This window comes from Brachyhypopomus gauderio, chromosome 3 (genome assembly GCF_052324685.1).
Source record: "Brachyhypopomus gauderio isolate BG-103 chromosome 3, BGAUD_0.2, whole genome shotgun sequence".
Taxonomy (NCBI): Eukaryota; Metazoa; Chordata; class Actinopteri; order Gymnotiformes; family Hypopomidae; genus Brachyhypopomus; species Brachyhypopomus gauderio.
The window spans coordinates 33,626,093-33,643,184 of record NC_135213.1 but is presented as its reverse complement, the minus strand read 5'-3'; the positions used below and the strand labels follow the sequence as shown (position 1 = coordinate 33,643,184).

At 44.6% G+C, this 17,092-nt stretch overlaps 2 protein-coding genes across 7 annotated transcripts in view; one reads left to right on the top strand and one right to left on the bottom strand.

The window, feature by feature from the left end:
• The first annotated feature begins 157 nt into the window (after window positions 1–157).
• On the top strand, window positions 158–8,505 carry LOC143509247 (spermatid perinuclear RNA-binding protein-like). 5 transcript variants are annotated; one of them, XM_076997782.1, is made up of 17 exons: window positions 158–314; window positions 1,036–1,173; window positions 1,311–1,507; window positions 1,716–1,875; window positions 2,436–2,562; window positions 3,682–3,776; window positions 4,109–4,204; window positions 4,813–4,924; window positions 5,004–5,101; window positions 5,209–5,314; window positions 5,404–5,478; window positions 5,594–5,712; window positions 5,975–6,109; window positions 6,489–6,629; window positions 6,715–6,820; window positions 6,935–6,979; window positions 7,519–7,717. In XM_076997782.1, the coding sequence occupies exons 2-17, from the start codon at window positions 1,156–1,158 to the stop codon at window positions 7,623–7,625; spliced, it is 1,737 nt and encodes a 578-aa protein (XP_076853897.1). In that variant the 5' UTR covers window positions 158–314; window positions 1,036–1,155; the 3' UTR covers window positions 7,626–7,717. The 5 variants fall into 5 exon arrangements, with proteins under 5 accessions (XP_076853897.1, XP_076853896.1, XP_076853893.1 ...); XM_076997783.1 differs by lacking the exon at window positions 7,519–7,717 and adding an exon at window positions 8,017–8,504 and having other exon boundaries at window positions 159–314; XM_076997781.1 differs by lacking the exons at window positions 6,935–6,979; window positions 7,519–7,717 and adding an exon at window positions 8,017–8,505 and having other exon boundaries at window positions 5,600–5,712; window positions 6,715–6,834.
• Window positions 8,506–11,310: 2,805 nt separating this feature from the next.
• The window catches only part of col27a1b (collagen, type XXVII, alpha 1b), a 52,004-nt gene continuing 46,222 nt past the window's right edge, over window positions 11,311–17,092 (bottom strand). The window contains exons 49-61 of one of the 2 annotated variants that reach the window (XM_076997774.1): window positions 16,831–16,938; window positions 16,663–16,716; window positions 16,036–16,098; window positions 15,890–15,943; window positions 15,764–15,799; window positions 15,475–15,492; window positions 15,304–15,339; window positions 15,151–15,177; window positions 14,906–14,971; window positions 14,581–14,749; window positions 14,186–14,295; window positions 13,680–13,898; window positions 11,311–13,441 (exon numbers count right to left, since the gene is read on the bottom strand). In XM_076997774.1, coding sequence (XP_076853889.1) covers window positions 13,295–13,441; window positions 13,680–13,898; window positions 14,186–14,295; window positions 14,581–14,749; window positions 14,906–14,971; window positions 15,151–15,177; window positions 15,304–15,339; window positions 15,475–15,492; window positions 15,764–15,799; window positions 15,890–15,943; window positions 16,036–16,098; window positions 16,663–16,716; window positions 16,831–16,938 — 1,107 coding nt within the window. In that variant the 3' untranslated portion in view covers window positions 11,311–13,294. Of the gene's footprint in view, window positions 13,442–13,679; window positions 13,899–14,185; window positions 14,296–14,580; window positions 14,750–14,905; window positions 14,972–15,150; window positions 15,178–15,303; window positions 15,340–15,474; window positions 15,493–15,763; window positions 15,800–15,889; window positions 15,960–16,035; window positions 16,099–16,662; window positions 16,717–16,830; window positions 16,939–17,092 lie in introns of those variants that run through there. The other variant, XR_013129615.1, reaches the window with a different exon arrangement.

Below are 17,092 nucleotides of genomic sequence, written 5' to 3'. Positions count from 1 at the left end.
TAAAACCCAAACCCCCAGCAAAAAACGAAAACGTTCGTTATACGTTTAAGCACCGGCATTTAAACGACTTCGCACCATATCCAGTCGAAATCTGAAACGACAACTTAAAGATCGGTGCTGCAGCAAATATAATGCACTTGCTGCGGGAGCCCACACGCCTGCGCCGATATTGTCGTCTACTTCAAGTGTGGGAGCCCAACCAGCGATCTGCTGCAGTCTGCGATAATGTAGAATATCACATGCACCACTCGGTCACCTGCGCCGATACAGAGACATTTTCAGCGTTTGCGCATTTATTCCTTTGTACTAAACCGGTAAGTGTTTAGCAATACTAAATGTATGAAACAGACCTTATGTATGCGGCCACGGGTAGTTCGGTTCCGATTTGCACAACCTGGCTAGTCGACCTGCCAACTCTTAATGATTGTGAGTCAACGCTGCAGCATTCCGTCAAAGCGCGTGATTTACTAATAACACCACCGCCACTTTACGCTCTTAAACTTGGCACGGTCATGTGAATGTACGCCTCTTAACCACAGAGGAAATGTTTCGTTTGTTGAATAACCAAAGGTTTACTTTCCCTTTCTGTGAAAGCTGGAGTTGGTCCGTTTCGCTCGTCAACTACAGCAACTAGAGCTCGCCGGTTAGATGCGTTAGAGACGCACCGGGACTTAACGCAGCTGACCGGCAAGAGAGAGAAAACCATCGGGGCATTGGGTGTTATTGCGAATTTAACTTTTTGTTGTACATTTAACAAAATGAATTTTGTATTTATTTGAAGACATATACAGAACAAGCTGACTGTTTTTGACATTGCGAGATATATATGTATGTATGTATATAAACACGTATAAACTTTCGACACATTTTGTGACGCTGAAATTGTCTCCTAACTGCTATGTAGATGCAAGTCTTAATTGAGCATCGATTGTGTCAGACAATTAACCGGTCTCAGTTAAGATCTGGGAACTTTGTATCATATCGCCTGTGTGAGGTGTTGTTTTGTTCCTGATTCATGCGCGTTCGGGTTTCCAGATCTCTAACTGGATCAAAAGTGCATAACGAAGATTTGACGTGGAGGTGAACCGTCAATAAATGAAGACTTTGGGTCAGCTGTATTGTGGTACAGACCTGATCGCCACTATCTAATCTGCAATGGACGAGACCACTGACGTAAGATGCCGTTTAATGCGCGTGTGCGCGCCTATATTCACACATGATTTCACTCACGTGCGTGAATGCGCACGTGTGCATGTGTTGTTATATCGCGTAACTTTCTGCCTGTGTAAAGGCCTGTATATTTCTTTTAGAGTTGTCCTGGATCGTTGGCCAGCGATGACCGTTATATGTTGGCAAAACACTCTGCTGTCTACCCGTCAGCGGAAGAGCTGGACGTTGTCCAGTCCTTAGTGTCGGTTGTGGAGGCTGGACTTAAGCACGTCTCCGACTGGTTAAGTAATTCCACAAAGGCCGATGCCGTTATATCTGCGGAAACTGCAGAACTGAAGTAAGTTCTTCAGGCTCTGTTACACTTGTGTTTCAATCACATGATCATAAAGTTGAACAGGTTTTACCAACTTTCACACAACAGTCCTCCAGCAGGTTTACGGCTGTCTGCAGTGTCTTTGGGTATCTTTTCAGGCATCAGTTTTCCTGGGCCTGGATGTAACTGCCCTGTCAGTCGTCCATGTGATGCCAGTGGCTTTTGTTGCCAGGTGTGGGGGGCCGTTGGTCGGTGTGGTGCGTGTTGGATCAGTGGCCAAGGGCCTCCTCATCAAGGGGGTGATGGACCTGGAGCTGGTGTTGTTGTGTCGAGAGATGCCCACCACAAAACTGCTTCTAACCATCTGTTCCAACCTGCCCCTGCAGCTGCAGGTTAGCTAGCGTTATTCAGAGCATTTCCAATTGGGTCTTCAAGGGCTTTTGGCTGCTTTAAAGCTAGACTGAAACTGAGGCGTGGTATGGCCCCTCTCAAAATAGCCCACATGTCTGAAATGCTCCAGTAATGATTTTCACAGTCAGTGCTGTAAGAAGATTCACCCGAAATGTAATTAACAGAGTTATCAGCTGCTCTTCACTGGAAGTAGTTGAACTATAGCCAAATTATTTTAATTACAAACTTTAGACCAGATAGATGTTAACAGGTAGAAACTTTGCTATCTGGAATACAAAATAGCAAATACTTTATTTTGCCTCATTATAGAAGCTACATCCACAAGTCATTGGGAAATTAAGCTTAGCCTTAACCTGATAGCCTAACTGTTTGTATTTACTCAACATGGCTTATTTCATTATGTATTAGATGTATTAATCTAATATTAGATTAGTGCTTACTCGGAGACCATGCAGGTGACGGAGGTAACGTTAGAGCTTCGGCACATCAGATTGTTGTGCGTCCATGGTCTACATGGCGTCTTCTCTTTCTCCCTTTGCAGAATCTGACGGCGGACAGGCACACGGTGCAGCCGCACATTCCAGAGGCAGCTATTCTCGTATTCAAAAGCAGCAGACCTGATGTGCCTCTCAGGGTCACACTCGCCTCAATGCAGGAGAAAGGCCAAGGTAACAGCCGCGGGCGAACGCATGACGAACGGGCCTCCTTTCCCGAGGTGGTGAATCCCCGCATGCAGCACTGCATCTCCAGACCGTCATTCGGTGGTTTCTCCCTGCTCACCAATACATGAAGTGCTTTTGGGGCCTTTCACTGTTTTATTTTTATTTTTTTCCTTTTCTAATCGACCGAAGAAGGGAAATTCACATGGCTTCTGGATAAGTCACCTCAACATCCGAGCCCGTTGTTGGCGCCTTGCCTGGTGCTACCGGATTCTTGCTTGCTTTGCTGCGGCAGCTGGTGTGTGGAGGGGTTGCTCTGGAATCCGGCGCCCTCTGCTCTCCTGTCCTCCCTCTCTCCGTCACTGCGCTTGGAATTTCTAAAGCTGAAAGGAAATTGGAAGTGGCAATGAAATTATTATTTTTTCTTCTCTTGAATTATTCCATTTTCTCTATAATAGCATAATTTGTTTGTGAATATTGCACAAATGTCCTGTCAGTTTTTTTATATGTATCTGGAGGGCAGTGTTGATATAATTGGTCCAGTACTGCCACGTTGTTTATGATGGTTAGTGTGTAACAAACACCACGACACCTTCAGCGCCAGATCACTAATGATCTCGTTGTCAGGCTGGTTAGGATGTTGGTTTTCTCAGGAGAGCTTCCTGGGATGATATAAACATCTGACCAACGTGACAAAAATACCAGCATGGAGCTCAACAACAACAACAGCAGCAGGAAAGGGAAAGGTCAAATTTCTGTGTCTCCAACAGCTCTGCAGTCTCTGGTTGGACAAGCGTGATGCTGGCGGAGGTGCACTGCTCTCCTGCTTCTGGCCCAGGCTCATGCTAGTATTTTTAGTTCTTCCCCATTTTAACATGTTTGGTCTGCTCACTACCCAAACCACTGATCTGCATCTCAGTTTGGTAAAAATAACTCACTGTAACATTCCCCTGAGCCTTTTTTTAAATATCTAACTGGCTTGAAATAATCTCACGACTTCATTTGAACTCAGTCAGATCAGTGGGGTACTAACAGTAGTGTTCCACTTTTCTGCCAGCGTGTTCTGACAGAAAAGCTCATGGCAAATCTGTTGTCTGTGTCTGTTCTGTGTTCTGTTCTTCTCGCCAGTGGAAAACACAAATGTGAAAGATCCATCTGATCTTCTGGACCCGCAGAGATGCCTGCTTGCACTGGCTTCTCTGCGACATACCAAATGGTTCCAGGTCGGCCATCAGTTTGCACTATTTGGTTCTTTTTGACACAGACAAATAAAGTTTTGAACCCATTCACAGCTTGGAACAATTTGATATTAGACTTGAAAAATGTAGGCGCATCACTGTCCAGTTGGGCTGCAAAATTTGACAACTTTCATCTCGCCTCTGAATGATCCAAACTGACTAAGGCACTCCTCACCGAAACACTCTTTCCTGTTCCTCGGCCTTCGTCTTTTCTTTCTGCGTCTCGCTTGTCAGCTGCATGTCCTCCAACATTGGAATTACATTTTTGCATCGTAACTGTAAATCTTTTCACTGAGGTGTTGGTGTGGCTTCTTCAGGTCAGAGTAAGCGGTAAGAAGGCCTGTCTCATAGTTCTGCGAATTCTCAGGGACATATGCAACAAAAGGCCACCCTGGGAGCCTCTCAAAGGATGGGTGAGTCCAGCAGGCTGGAGTGTTGTATGGTCTGGACAGTTGTGCCTGCCGTGCTTTCAAATTAATAATAACAAGATTTTTATCATTGTAATACTTGGCAGATTAAAGCAGTGAATAAATTAGTTGCATGAGTTCATAAGAGCATAAAAACATAAGTTTGACACTGTCAGTGTTGTGGGAAGACCCTTTCATAAGGGATAACAACAAACAAGACAATTCAAAGGTCTTGGAAAAATTGCTACAGAGTAAAAAGTGAAGTGAATGATTTGATCTAATTGCTCTTTTAAAAGGTAAGAATACACCAAGATATCAGTTGAAGTTCCTGCATCCTTTATCATTTAACTACAAATCCTCTAAAAGAAATCTGTGGCCATGACTAGTTCAGTTTCTCATTTGACATTAATGGTTGAATAAAGGCCTGCATGGTCACTATAAGATCTGCAGAGTGTCTTGAGTTGGTTTTCCCTAGTTTCAGTTTCTCCAAGTTACTCATTTCTTTGTGACATTGGTACCTGGACCTTGGTGTATTTAGTTTCAGCTGGTGTTTCGTTCATGTTAATGTCTTACCTGTCCTGCTTTGCACCACATTGTGTGTTCTGTCCCGTCAGCCACTCGAGCTGATCTGCGAGAAAGCCGTCGCCACAAGTTACAGGCCACTTGGGCCAAGCGAGGCTCTCAGAAGGGTCTTGGGATGCATCTCGTCAGGCATCCTGCTTCCAGGTAAGTGTGGTCAGATGAATATGAGATCACTGATAACCTAAGGACTGCGACGAGGAGTTGCGGTTCCTTCTCCTTTCAGGCGGTCCTGGACTACACGACCCGTGCGAAAAAGAACCAAAAGACGCTTTGTCAGCCATCACAAACGACCAAGCTGAGCTTCTTACCCAGACTGCACAGGTTAGAGGTCTCTCCTTCTGGCCACATGTGCTGCCTGGGAAAGTGGAAAGTAAATGATGTGTGTAAAATGAGCAAATAATTGAAGCCCAATGTTCTGTCCCTTTTAGCATGCATTACGGCTAGTTGCTTTCAGCCAGATACACAGGTTCCTAGAGATGGAGCCTCTGTCTGCACCTAAACCCCTAATGGAGCCAAAATCAACAGATGGAGAAGGTTGGTGTCTTTATTTGTGTGATACGTATGGTTTGTATAACAACATTTGTTTTCTATTTATATTTGAACATGTGTTTGGGGTTCTGCAGGGACATCACGGAGAAGACACTGTGAGGAGGAAACACTAGAAGAACCTAGAAGCAAGAAGATTAAAATGATTAACAGTATGCAAATCTTTTATTACCCCCTGCCTTTTAATGAGCCTTCACTACTTATAAAGATAACACTTTAATCTATTCCTATGAGACCTGCCTGACAGTTTTGCAATAACATTTGGAGTCTCAGGTGCTAAGGTAGGTTCAGCAACTGCTGAGAGCAAATCGGTTGGTGTGAGGAACGGACCAGCTCTGTCCACGAGCTCCACTAATAACTCTACAGACGGCCCTTCTTCTACCAAGGTAAAGATTTTTGTAATTTAATTCAAAAGGCTAAATAAATAAATAAATAAATAAAATAAAATGCAGAGCTGGCAGAGAACATGACCATTGTGTCTTCTTAGTTTCACGTGCTACAAATTTCTGTTCACATTTAGCATCCCTGGTCAAACTGTCTCCATAATTAATGTTTCTACTGTGCTCCATCTTGTGGGAGAAGCGTAATAAAGTTGAACATCTGCTGAGTTCCAACAGATACAGCAGGCGTAATGATTTTGGTTTTCAGGTTAGGAGTCAAGGTCCTGTCCTTACGGCTAGGGGTAAAAACCCAGTGATGGAGCTGAATGAGAGGAGGAGGGGCCTGTCTTATGACCTCATCACTGAAAATGGCGAGAGCCAGCAGAAGAGATTCATCATTGAGGTAGAATTTATCGCCCTTTTGTCCACAAACATGTACCTGAACCTGTGAACTGAAATGTTCTCAGCTGATTTGAAAAGCCGTGTCCAATATGCAACATTGATGACTGTAGATAGATAGATAGAGTACTTTATTCATCCCCAAGGGGAAATTACTACAGTACAACTTGCAGTACAATTACAACTGTAACAGTGTGTTACAATTTTTTTTACTGCATCTCTAATGCTAATGCACAGAATGCCGTTCAATCTCAAAACTCGTATATGGTGGCCATGGCTTATGGCCTGGACTCTTTTATTTTGCGGGTGGTCAGATGAATCACGTGCGAGCGTGAACCTGCTCTGAAGCGTGCTCCAAGGCCTCTGCTCTCCTCCCACGTCAGGTGAAAGTGGACGGGCAGCGGTTCCGAGGATGCGGGCCTAGCAAAAAGGTGGCGAAGGCAAACGCGGCCCTGGCGGCCATAGAACGGCTGTTCTCCGCAAACAGCGTGGCCAGCAACAAAAGGAAAAGACCCTACGTGAAGGTAACCGTCCGGGTGCACGTGGGTCCAACCCTCTCCCACGTGCACGAGCTCGCTGCATTACGTGTGCATCTGCATTCACTGTTAGGCGAATCCAGCCGCTACAAATGGGTTTTCTAGAGGCAAGAGATGCGTTACAATACCAAGGCCACTCGTTCCACTGCTACCTCCCACCACGACGTACTTCAGCCCAGGTCAGCATTTCTTCGTAAGTGTTTTTATGCGTTGAAGGTAAAATTCAATATATAATCCTGTTTTTTTTTTTTTTTTTTTTTTCCTTCTGTTTTTGTGTGCCCACACACTTACAGGCTACGCCCCCTATGGCTACGGTCCTGTAGTGCCACCTCCATACGGTATGCATCGCATGCGTTCAGGGTATATATAGTGTGTCAGTGGAATGTTTTGGCAGGAAATCCCTCTTGTGCCTGCTTACCCAGACTGGGGTGAATTTATCGCCTCATCCGTTTGGATTGCCTGTTTTGCACAAAGTGGAATTGCATTGTGAAGTAATATTAGAAAACTTTAAAGTGGATAGTGATGGAGTTCATAAATTGATCTGTGCTGTGTGCACAAATGAAAACAATAGAGTTGCAAAACAAAATTGGGCAGAAATGGGTGTATTCCTGTTGACTTCATCCTTATGCCAAGCTAAAGCAGCAGTCTTCTGCTCAGTATCTTTAAAATGCATGCAGAGGAGGAGAGAATGACATGAGGCAGAGACGAGGATTTCTACTAAAATGCTGAACAATTTCTTCATCCTCCAAGTCACTCTGGCATTTTAGTTTGCTCATCATCTTCCGTTTATACACGCCACCATTTTGAAATGTTTTGTGTGTGTGTGTGTGTGTGTGTGTGTGTGTGTGTGTGTGTGTGTGTGTGTGTGTGTTTTTAGAGGGTACATTTCTGCCTTGTGTGTTGCCCATTCGATCCCACCTCCCCCCACACAGCCCTGTCCAACCCCTCCCTCCCCACTTCCTGTGTCCTCAACATTATTTATAGTATTTGTTTGGACATAGTATTCTTGTGTTTTGGCTGTTCCCTTATATGTATCTACGTGTACATGTGTTTTTTGTTTTGTTTTTTTTTTTGGGGGGGGGGGGGGTGTTGAAAAGAATAAAATGTTGATTTTTCTAAATCTCATGACTAGTTTCATTTACACTGCGTGAGAATGCTCTATAGACTATTGAAGGTCGGGTTTGTCTTGCAGAGTAGGTCAGATATGTTATACCAGCCAGCGTTTGTAATGTAATCTTTTCTTCTTCATTCCAAATATAACGCACAGCCAGCATCCTCTTCCTCATCTGTGCAGTACATGTCCCATGCCTTCTGCTGTACCCCCACCCTCAGACACGCATGTCTTACCTGCTCTTTCCCACCGTGTCTCTTCTAGGTGGTCTGTACTTCGACGGTGCCCTGTGCCCACCACAGACCCTCACTCCAGTCTTACTCCACCTCGGCCCACAAGACTTCTATTCCGATTTGTACATTTGACCTGCCGTGTGTGTGTGTGTGTGTGCGTGATGACTCTGGTGCTCAGAAATCTCGCGGCAGACAGTTTGTCATCTGTTAAGCCCGTTTGCCGTCAGGAATTAAAGATGAATACGTGGTTTTGCGTTAATCCACCCTGGATTACCGCAGCCCTTTGCAAACAGATGCACCTACCATATTAGATGCACAGTAAGCAATATGTCAGGACTTGTGTTAGCAATAATCATGTGCACTGATTGTGAAGAGAGACAGTATTCCCTACTGCTGCTGGTTTTGAAGGCAGCACGTGAATGTATATTTGTATATTTGTATTCAAAATGTTTTTAGAATAATACTGTATTTATAAGAGGAACAGATGCTAGTAAATAGACCTGGGGGGGGGGGGGGGGGGGGTGGCGGTGTAATCTCTTGCTCTACACCTCCATACTGCTGCACATAGATGAGCCGACACCATACTATAAGCTACAGGTATTGTAAAAGAAAACCGCTATACACATAGTAGGGCATTTTTATTATAAGCATACAATTTTTTTTTCCTATGATAAAATTATTGGAATGCAAGTTCTGTTGTGTGCAATGGTGTATATTGCTATTTATGCAGAGGTGAACTGTCGCTATGATGATAGATTATTTAAATTTTCAATCAATTAAATCTTCAGCCTCAATGTTGGCTTCTGCCTTTGTTTTAAACGAATCTCGCCTGGAGTTATTCGTCTCAGTGTGGCTGTGGATGTTGCCGAGGAGGTAGTGGTACGTCTTCCCGGTTGAAAGAGCCGGACTTGAGCTGTGGGAATGGCGGGGCCGATGAACGAGGTGCACCTACTGCATGACGAGAGGCCCCGCCAGCAGGCACAAAGCTATGATGCACCATACATGATGAAACGGCCCCAGCGCCGTCTAAGCAGGCTGGGGAGGTAAATTCAAAACCTTATTAAAGAAGTGGGCAGTGGTCTAGGGATCTAGACCCTCTTCTCAACTGCCACTTTGGGAACGTCTCCCTGCCCTGGAGGGTTATGTCGTAGGTTAGACTGTAAGGCGGTGTATCTTATTTTCAACAGCCCTCCAACCCCCTCCCCCATGTGGAAGGGTATGTAAGGGGGCATTTCACAAGGTTTTTTTTTCCCCTTCACATCAGGCACCTTTAGGCTACATCCATGTTCGTTCTGTTGTGAGAGCACCTATATGTCTCCATATCACATTTTCTGTGGTGTAGGGCCATCCATTAAGAAACGTGCCCCACATTCTCATGCGTGTAGCGAAACTTCATGGCACTACATCACATTTTAACCACGGGAGGAGCACGTCTCCCTTAGAGAAGCACCTGATTATGCAGTCATGGGTTATCTGCAGTACTCTACACATCACCACACCCAGTTTTCTCTATTGGAGAGGACATTCTCTGGGTCTCAGTCATGTAGAAACACTTCATAACTACACTTTTCCACTGGAAGAGCACCCATAGTGATCAGGTTTAATCTATTGTAAGAGTGTCTAGCACTGCACCATTTTTTTCCACTAGAAGGGCACTCATTAGGATGTTATTGAATATCCTGTCTCCCGAGAGAATACATCATCATAAGTTATAGGAAGGGGCACTAAACAGGACATACGGCAGCCAGTGGGGCAACTTCCTCTTATTTTCACCACTCTAGAGGACACTTTTTAACATTGGTGCCCACTGGGGTCAGCCACGAGTGCTATTGAGGAAGTGTGTGAGCGTTTAGCTGCTTTGTGAGGTCTTTAATCACGGCGATGGGACCGTGGCCGCAGACGCATTGCAAGGCGGGAAGCCAGAATGTGTAGAAACCCATTGACCTTGAGGGATACTTGATACACGAACACGATTTCAAATCTGTGTTTGGGACACGCAAATGAAGAGCTACCCCGTTAACACGACCGTGGCGTTGAAATGACTCTGTGTCTCCGTTTCACTGGACGCACAGCGCGGTCACCGGCTGCATCCGCGTGGGCGCTACAGGCGCGATAACCTTCATCCGCGCCGCCTCAGCCCAGCACTGGTGCATGGTGTAAACGCCACGCAGTTGGGTCGCTGCCACGCCGAGGGCTCAACTGGCCGCAACTGCGCCTCCTGCTGGACGATCTGCTCACAGCGCAGATTCTAAAAAATGCTGGTATAGATTTACAGCGGGCGCAATAGTTCCAGCTGCGTTTTAATGATTTTAATGACTCATAAACTTTACTGCGTTTGATTGAACACGATGGTAGTAAAGCTGGCACAAACGCGGGATGGTTTAAAACCTCAATAAAGAGGTTTGGTAGAGGACGTGTAAAGGACATTATTTGTTATCTAATAGAAATGCGAGCCACAGGTAAGGCGGCGTATTCTGTGCGTTTGGCGACCCTTCTTTGGGCTCTGGGTACTGCTTATTCTCCTCACGCTGTGCATCTCTGGAGGGGCGACGACAATCCCTATTAATGCCTGCTGAACGAGGTTTGGGATAATGGCGCGTTTTCTCACACTGCGGCGATTTCTCGAGGCTATGCCCATCTGTTTCTCTGGATGTCTTGCAGATCTAGGATCTGCGTTGCGCTTCTTTTTTACAGCTTGGAAGGGCTGCACTGATTCTTTTAGGACTTACACTCCACACACTGTGCACAGGTATTAAGTGCAAAAGTCACACATTGCAAAAGACTTATGAATCAAAGATCTAAAATATATAAACTGGCCTCGCTTCGAATATCAATAGGAATCTGGCGCGAGGATATCTAATGTCGGTTTTGCACACTAAAACTAATTTAGTGCAACGCGAAAATCTCCTGTTTCTACCAACGAGCACTGCTGTCCTAGCGCGCAGCAGCGTGTCCGCCTTCAACAGCTACAGTTCACTTACAGTCAGCTACAGAAATCACCACAGTCACTTTTTCATAAGAACTGTTATATCTGTACGGCCTCCCCAGACTTCCAATCAGTCGATGTGTACAGTGCTGTTGGAGACGGGATCCGAGGGAATGGCACACACGTAAAACAATTACTAGCTTATGTAATATAAACCTCAACACATGGATAAACTGATTTTTGCGCTGAACCATCTATTTATATGACACAACAGCGCCATCTGCTTATGAGAAAAGAGGCTGAAACGTATCATAGTCTTAGCAACAAGCCCACATAAAGAAACCAAACAGCATTCGCTGGAAATTAAAAAAAAATGTAATTTAGCTAATGGGTCAGATATTTACTTGAAACCCATCTGTTTATTCAGAGGTAAATAGCATTGTGAAATGGCAGAAAAAGTTTGGCAAATATTCGTCATCCTTAATTTTGGCTTTGATTTCAACATTTGTTAACAATTTCAAATTAAAGAGAAATGTTTTTTGGATTATGATTTTCATGTGAGGTATTCCAAAGATGATAAAATAATAATAAGAAAAAACACAGTAGGAATCATGGAAACAAACAAACTAAAACACAACATTCACAAACACCTAAAACAGCTATCCCAGAAGAGTACATCTGAATGACCCTAAAGAGAGTAGGCTACACACTATCAGGGAAACCAAATATGTACACCAACATGCACAAAAACATTGTGACCATCCTTATGTGGTCAAACAAATTGGATCTTGATAGTTCTGCCCAAAGCTATTTGCACCACAAACGTATTATACATCTGTAAGCTGGTCATGGTCAATGAAAGAAAAAGAGGAAAAACGTTAAAAGAAAATAGAACTGAATACCGTACAAGAATCAGGGCCACAGAAACGGCTAGACCAGCCGCTTGGAGTGGATATGTCCTCGTAGTGGATAGGTTTCTGCGGTTATAGTCCAAGAGAAAGATCCGTGGTGCTATGTCTGTTGTCTATTTGTGATTGTTGTAACGCTGCCGGTTCATGTTTGCATCTTTGTACAACACTGTTATTTTCAGAGCCATCATCAAAGAGCACTCGGAAAAGCTGAAGGTCAAACGATCATATGTGCAGTCAGACGGCTCGTGGGATTAAATGCTAACAGGAGTCTTTGTATTTTGAATCAATTTTTGTCTTTCAAAGCAAGTGGGCTTTTGTGTGGACCATTAGTAGTACATGAAGCACCCCAGCCTGTTTATATGAGAATGATTAAAAACACAGGAGTGTAGTCTGCCTGCATCCAGAACAGCTAAAGCGGGCAGCTTTCAGACGTTTTGCAGAACTGAAAGATATGTACAAAAGAGGCATACATGATGTCCACTAAAATATGGCAGCATAAAAAGGACATAATTTGTTTTTCTATTTGTACAAAAATATTCCCTTTTAAAATAAAAAAAACATTTAATTTATAGACATTTGATGGAAGTAAGCAAAGACCTGCTCTCAAATGCAATTTAACCACAGGACGCACATCTATGTATTTCTTTGGAGCTGATTTTCTTATAGCACCATAAAAAATGTGAGATTGGAGGTAGACATTCAATGACACCTTCAAACCTGAATCCACCTCTGGAACTGTGAACTAAACCTGATGAGTTACTTGTTGGAATGTGTGTGTGTGTGTGTGTGTGTGTGTGTGTGTGTGTGTGTGTATGCATGCATGGATCCTGCTCAAATGTTCAGATTCAGATTGAGGGCTGCAGACCATTAAGACAGACAGATGCACACATGTATACACACACACACACACACACACACACACACACACACATACACACATACACACAGTCATGCACCAAACCTGAAAAGGCAATTATGAGTGACAGTAAACCTCACTATTCTAGACCAGCCAAATATAGGATTCATCTTTATATAACAAAATCTCTCCATTTTCTATTGCACTTTACAGAAAATATACAAACATATATAAATACATATGCCCATGTGTAACAAAATGATACAAAATAAGTACTGTAAATGCCAATATATGCGAGAGTTTCTTTTCCTTGCCTGTGACTTGGCTTTCACGCCATGTGCAAAAGCCCAACTGCATGAATAAATTAACTGTCCAGACAGTTCAAGACAGATTGCTCAACGCTCCCCCCCAGACTTTAAAGACCATCTTTGTCCGCAGAGCCACCAGCGTGAGAAGTCCTGTTTTCTCCTAGGATGCTCTGAATGTCGGTCTCCACATGTCTCCAGTCTGCTGTGGACGTTTGAGGTGGTAAAGCAGAACCTTCAGGGCCCCAGCAGTCAGAGTGCACAGGGGCCTCCGTCCTCTAGAGGGCTCCACATGGCTTCTCCGGGCTGCTCTACAGGAAGCACACAGGACCCACTTCCAGGTGGTAGCTGGAGCCGGGCTTCGTGCTTGGGAGGTTGAGCACGTCGGCTATGGGGAGCAGGCCGAGCTCCTGCGTCTGGAAGCGGAACTGCGTCAGATGCCACCGGCCATCTTTCATCTGAGGACAGGTGGGATGGGAGAAGATGAGATGCTACGGGAGTGATCTACAACTTGCGGTAATCACACACAATATTAACAGGGGATACTAAAACCATGGTAGACCCCCACCCATCCACAAAGCTAAGCTAAAATGCTTGCTACTAATGTCCAGAGGAGCACAGCCTTTTCATTTCATTTGACATCTGTTCGATCCCCCATCTACAACCCATCTTCCATCATTAGTCGCACGCACTCACCCAGCACTCGTCCCTGAGAAGGTCGGGCTGGAGCAGCATCCCGGCCCCGATCACCTGCCCGTTCCAGGCTTTGAACTGCACTGCGCCAGGTGACGGAGTCATGGAGGGTTCTGCTGCCCACACGGACACGTTCAGGCAGTGGATGGTGAGGAGCTGCACCACTTCTGAGCTCAGCAGGTGGATGAAGTTCATCTGAATCAGACCCACGCCCATCTCCAACTACAACGCCACACACAAAAGGCTTTTACTGAGAACCAAAGGGTTAAAATCCACTGATTATATGCCAATTTATCGATCATGTTTTCACATAATGCTTTATTAATGAGTGGGCATATACATTTTTGGCATTTGGCCCTTTAGGCCAACTACTTTAGGCCAAAGTAAATAAAACATGCACTTTTATTTTGGCTGGGTGACAATAGCTAGTGTAAAGCTTTCATTTCTAAACATTAAGAAAATCCATATTAGGTCAGATTAGCGACACATCAACTTAAATGTGTGTTTACCTTGGACGCTGTGATTGGCTTCAGGCAGGTCTGGCCTCCTCCAGTGAAGTTGCAGGTCACCTCGATTGTATCAGTTGAGCACCCCAAGTTTGGATCAATCCAGTAAGTGCCTTTCAAGAAATAACACAACATTATGGGATCATGGCCCCATGTTCCTCACAGTCAACACGTAACAGAAGCCACAGATCAAATTTCTGAATGCTAACATGACAGAGACTATACAACCGTACCGGCTACATGCACTTATGCCACTGCCGGTGACAGTGTTGAATCCATGGATTAGACAGATCGCGAACTGACACCATTCAGTTTCCATGTGGATACACTGTTATTCAGGAATGCTGAGTCAGTGTGTCCAGCTCTGTGACCAGGTGATGTGGCAGGAGCTCCCTCACCATCTTTTAGCCTCTGCTCACAGTCCATCAGGTCCCGGCACATCCTGGCTGGGTTCTCCTGGGTTCCCAGCGGGTTCTTGATGCTGTATATCAGGTTACTGAGGTAGTGAAGGGTCTTAAAGATCTCGGTTCCCTGGTCCAACATGGGGAACTCCACGTCTGAGTATGTCTGAACGTGAGAGAGAGAGAGAGAGAGAGAGAGAGAGGGACAGATAAAATTTCTTTGTTTAGCTCAGTTTATATGTAATTACAGCAAGGCAAATCTTACACCCAGTTTAATTTTGCCTTCGGTTCATAGAGTTCTGCTCTTTATTGAAGCACTCACCTCAGATCTTAGTGCAGAGTAGGAATCGATTATAACTTGTAACGTCGATCCAAGTGCCTCATTTTTCTGTATCAGAATGATGACAATGGAGTGCCGTGATAAATTCATATCTCAACTCTATTCCCCGCTCATTATCAACACATCCCATTTTGCACACTGGACCAAAATGTTTGACCTCCAGATTCCAGGGAACTGCCTTCTGCTTACGCAGCAGAAAATTAGTATATGCATTAAAATGTACTTACAAGTGACACATGACCAGCAGGGAGCCCCTACATGGCAATAAAAGTGGAAGAAATCGCAGGCATTAACTGGGAAAGGTCATCAGGGATGAGAACATTTATTATTGGTGGCATGTTCCAGCCATGGATTAACAGGTGAATTCCAAAAGCACTTACAGGGGGTCCTGGTGGCCCGAGTGGACCTGGGAGACCCTAAATACAAACAACACGTTTCCTTCGTTTAGGATTTTATATGATTCATCTCCAAAAAAGAGAGTTTCATTATTTACTGTAAACTTGGCCTTCTCCATCAGCATTCTGGTATTTTAGGCACAGAAAGAAACATACCCTTGGTCCTGGTACACCCTATCAAATAAATAAAAAAAAGAAATCGGTGTGATTTGAATAGATTTACAGTGCATTACATATGCCATACAAACAAGAATTGAATTTCCACACATCAGAAAAGTGTCACATGGTTCCAAGTTAAGGTGGTCCAACCACGACAAATATAAAAAAGGGTTAGAGGGAGATCAGCGACCTTAAGTAACCTCTGAACTCACACTTTTTCTCCACTCATCATGAAACGGCAGCACACCTGCACATAGAGGAAAACACTCATGGATGTCTCACTCACCGTCTCCCCTCGACTTCCTTTGTCCCCCTGGGGTCCCTGAGGGAGGACGAAACAGCACGTCAGACTCCAGATCAGAGTCTGGAAACACCCCAGAAGCAGAAATGGAGGTGATTCTGCAGGACTTACTGGATTACCACCGGGGCCGATAATCCCGACTGGTCCGATGGATCCCTCCCTTCCCTGAAAAGAGAAACGCCTACAGTAGTTGCTGATCCAGAAATCTTGGGCCATCTCATTATAGTCTGTAATAACTATGCTCAGGTGGTGCCTACCATCTGGCCCTGCGGTCCTCTTGGTCCCTGGATACCGACAGGACCAACACCACCTGGTGGACCCTGTAAGGTTACATACATTTCACAATATGCTGTGTTCATTTATATTGTGCTACAGAACATTTTAAGGGTTCAAATTAAATGTTAATGTGTTTAATAGTGCAAGTGAATGCTGCCACTTAGCATGATATCATGACATCATGGTAACTAGCATTTCCTTTATTTGTTGCTAGGCACTTTAGCATTGTTTGGGTGACCCATCCCAGTAAATGATGATACACATGGTAGTCACGTGTTCTTATTGGAAATGTAAATATGTGAAGGAAACTTGTGGTAGATCCTTCGTGACTCCACTACGCAGTGATCAAATAATCACCGTGCTTGGCTGTTGTGCATGGTGGTGATTCATTGTGCGCTAGTGTGCTGGACTGTGTTTGCTCAGCTGGCCTTCACCTGTGTACTCAACCCACCATAATGATGGTGATAATTAAAATGGAAATGAAGTATGCTAAATCCGTCAGTCTGGTGGGAGTAGTGGGACCATGGAGCTGGATTTTTAACTTGGCTGACGTTAATAGAAAATACAAACATTAATGACAATTACAGTTCACAGGCACGGGGTCTCACCTTAGGTCCAAACATGCCAAGAAATCCAGGGAAGCCCTGGTCTCCAGAATCGCCCTGGGTTGAGGCAAAAAGACACTAAGTCATAAGGAATTCAAAGTGCCATTTGCTAGTTACCAATTAAAGGTGATTCACCAGTTACAAATAAGGTGGTATAAAAGCCATACTCACTGGTTGGCCTTTGACCCCTGGGCTGCCCCATTTGCCTTGCATCCCCACACCTCCGGTGACGCCGCGCTTTCCTATTGGTCCAGACTCACCCGGTAGACCCTGTTCACCCTGTACAAAACAACCAAGATGAACAGGTGGAGGGGACCCGCAATCACATGAGCCATAAAAATGTTTATTAGCTGATGGCATACTTTTCCCTGACAGATCCTTGTAAATGAATTATTTCTTGTTTGACAAACATCTTGATATTAAAATCGCCTGC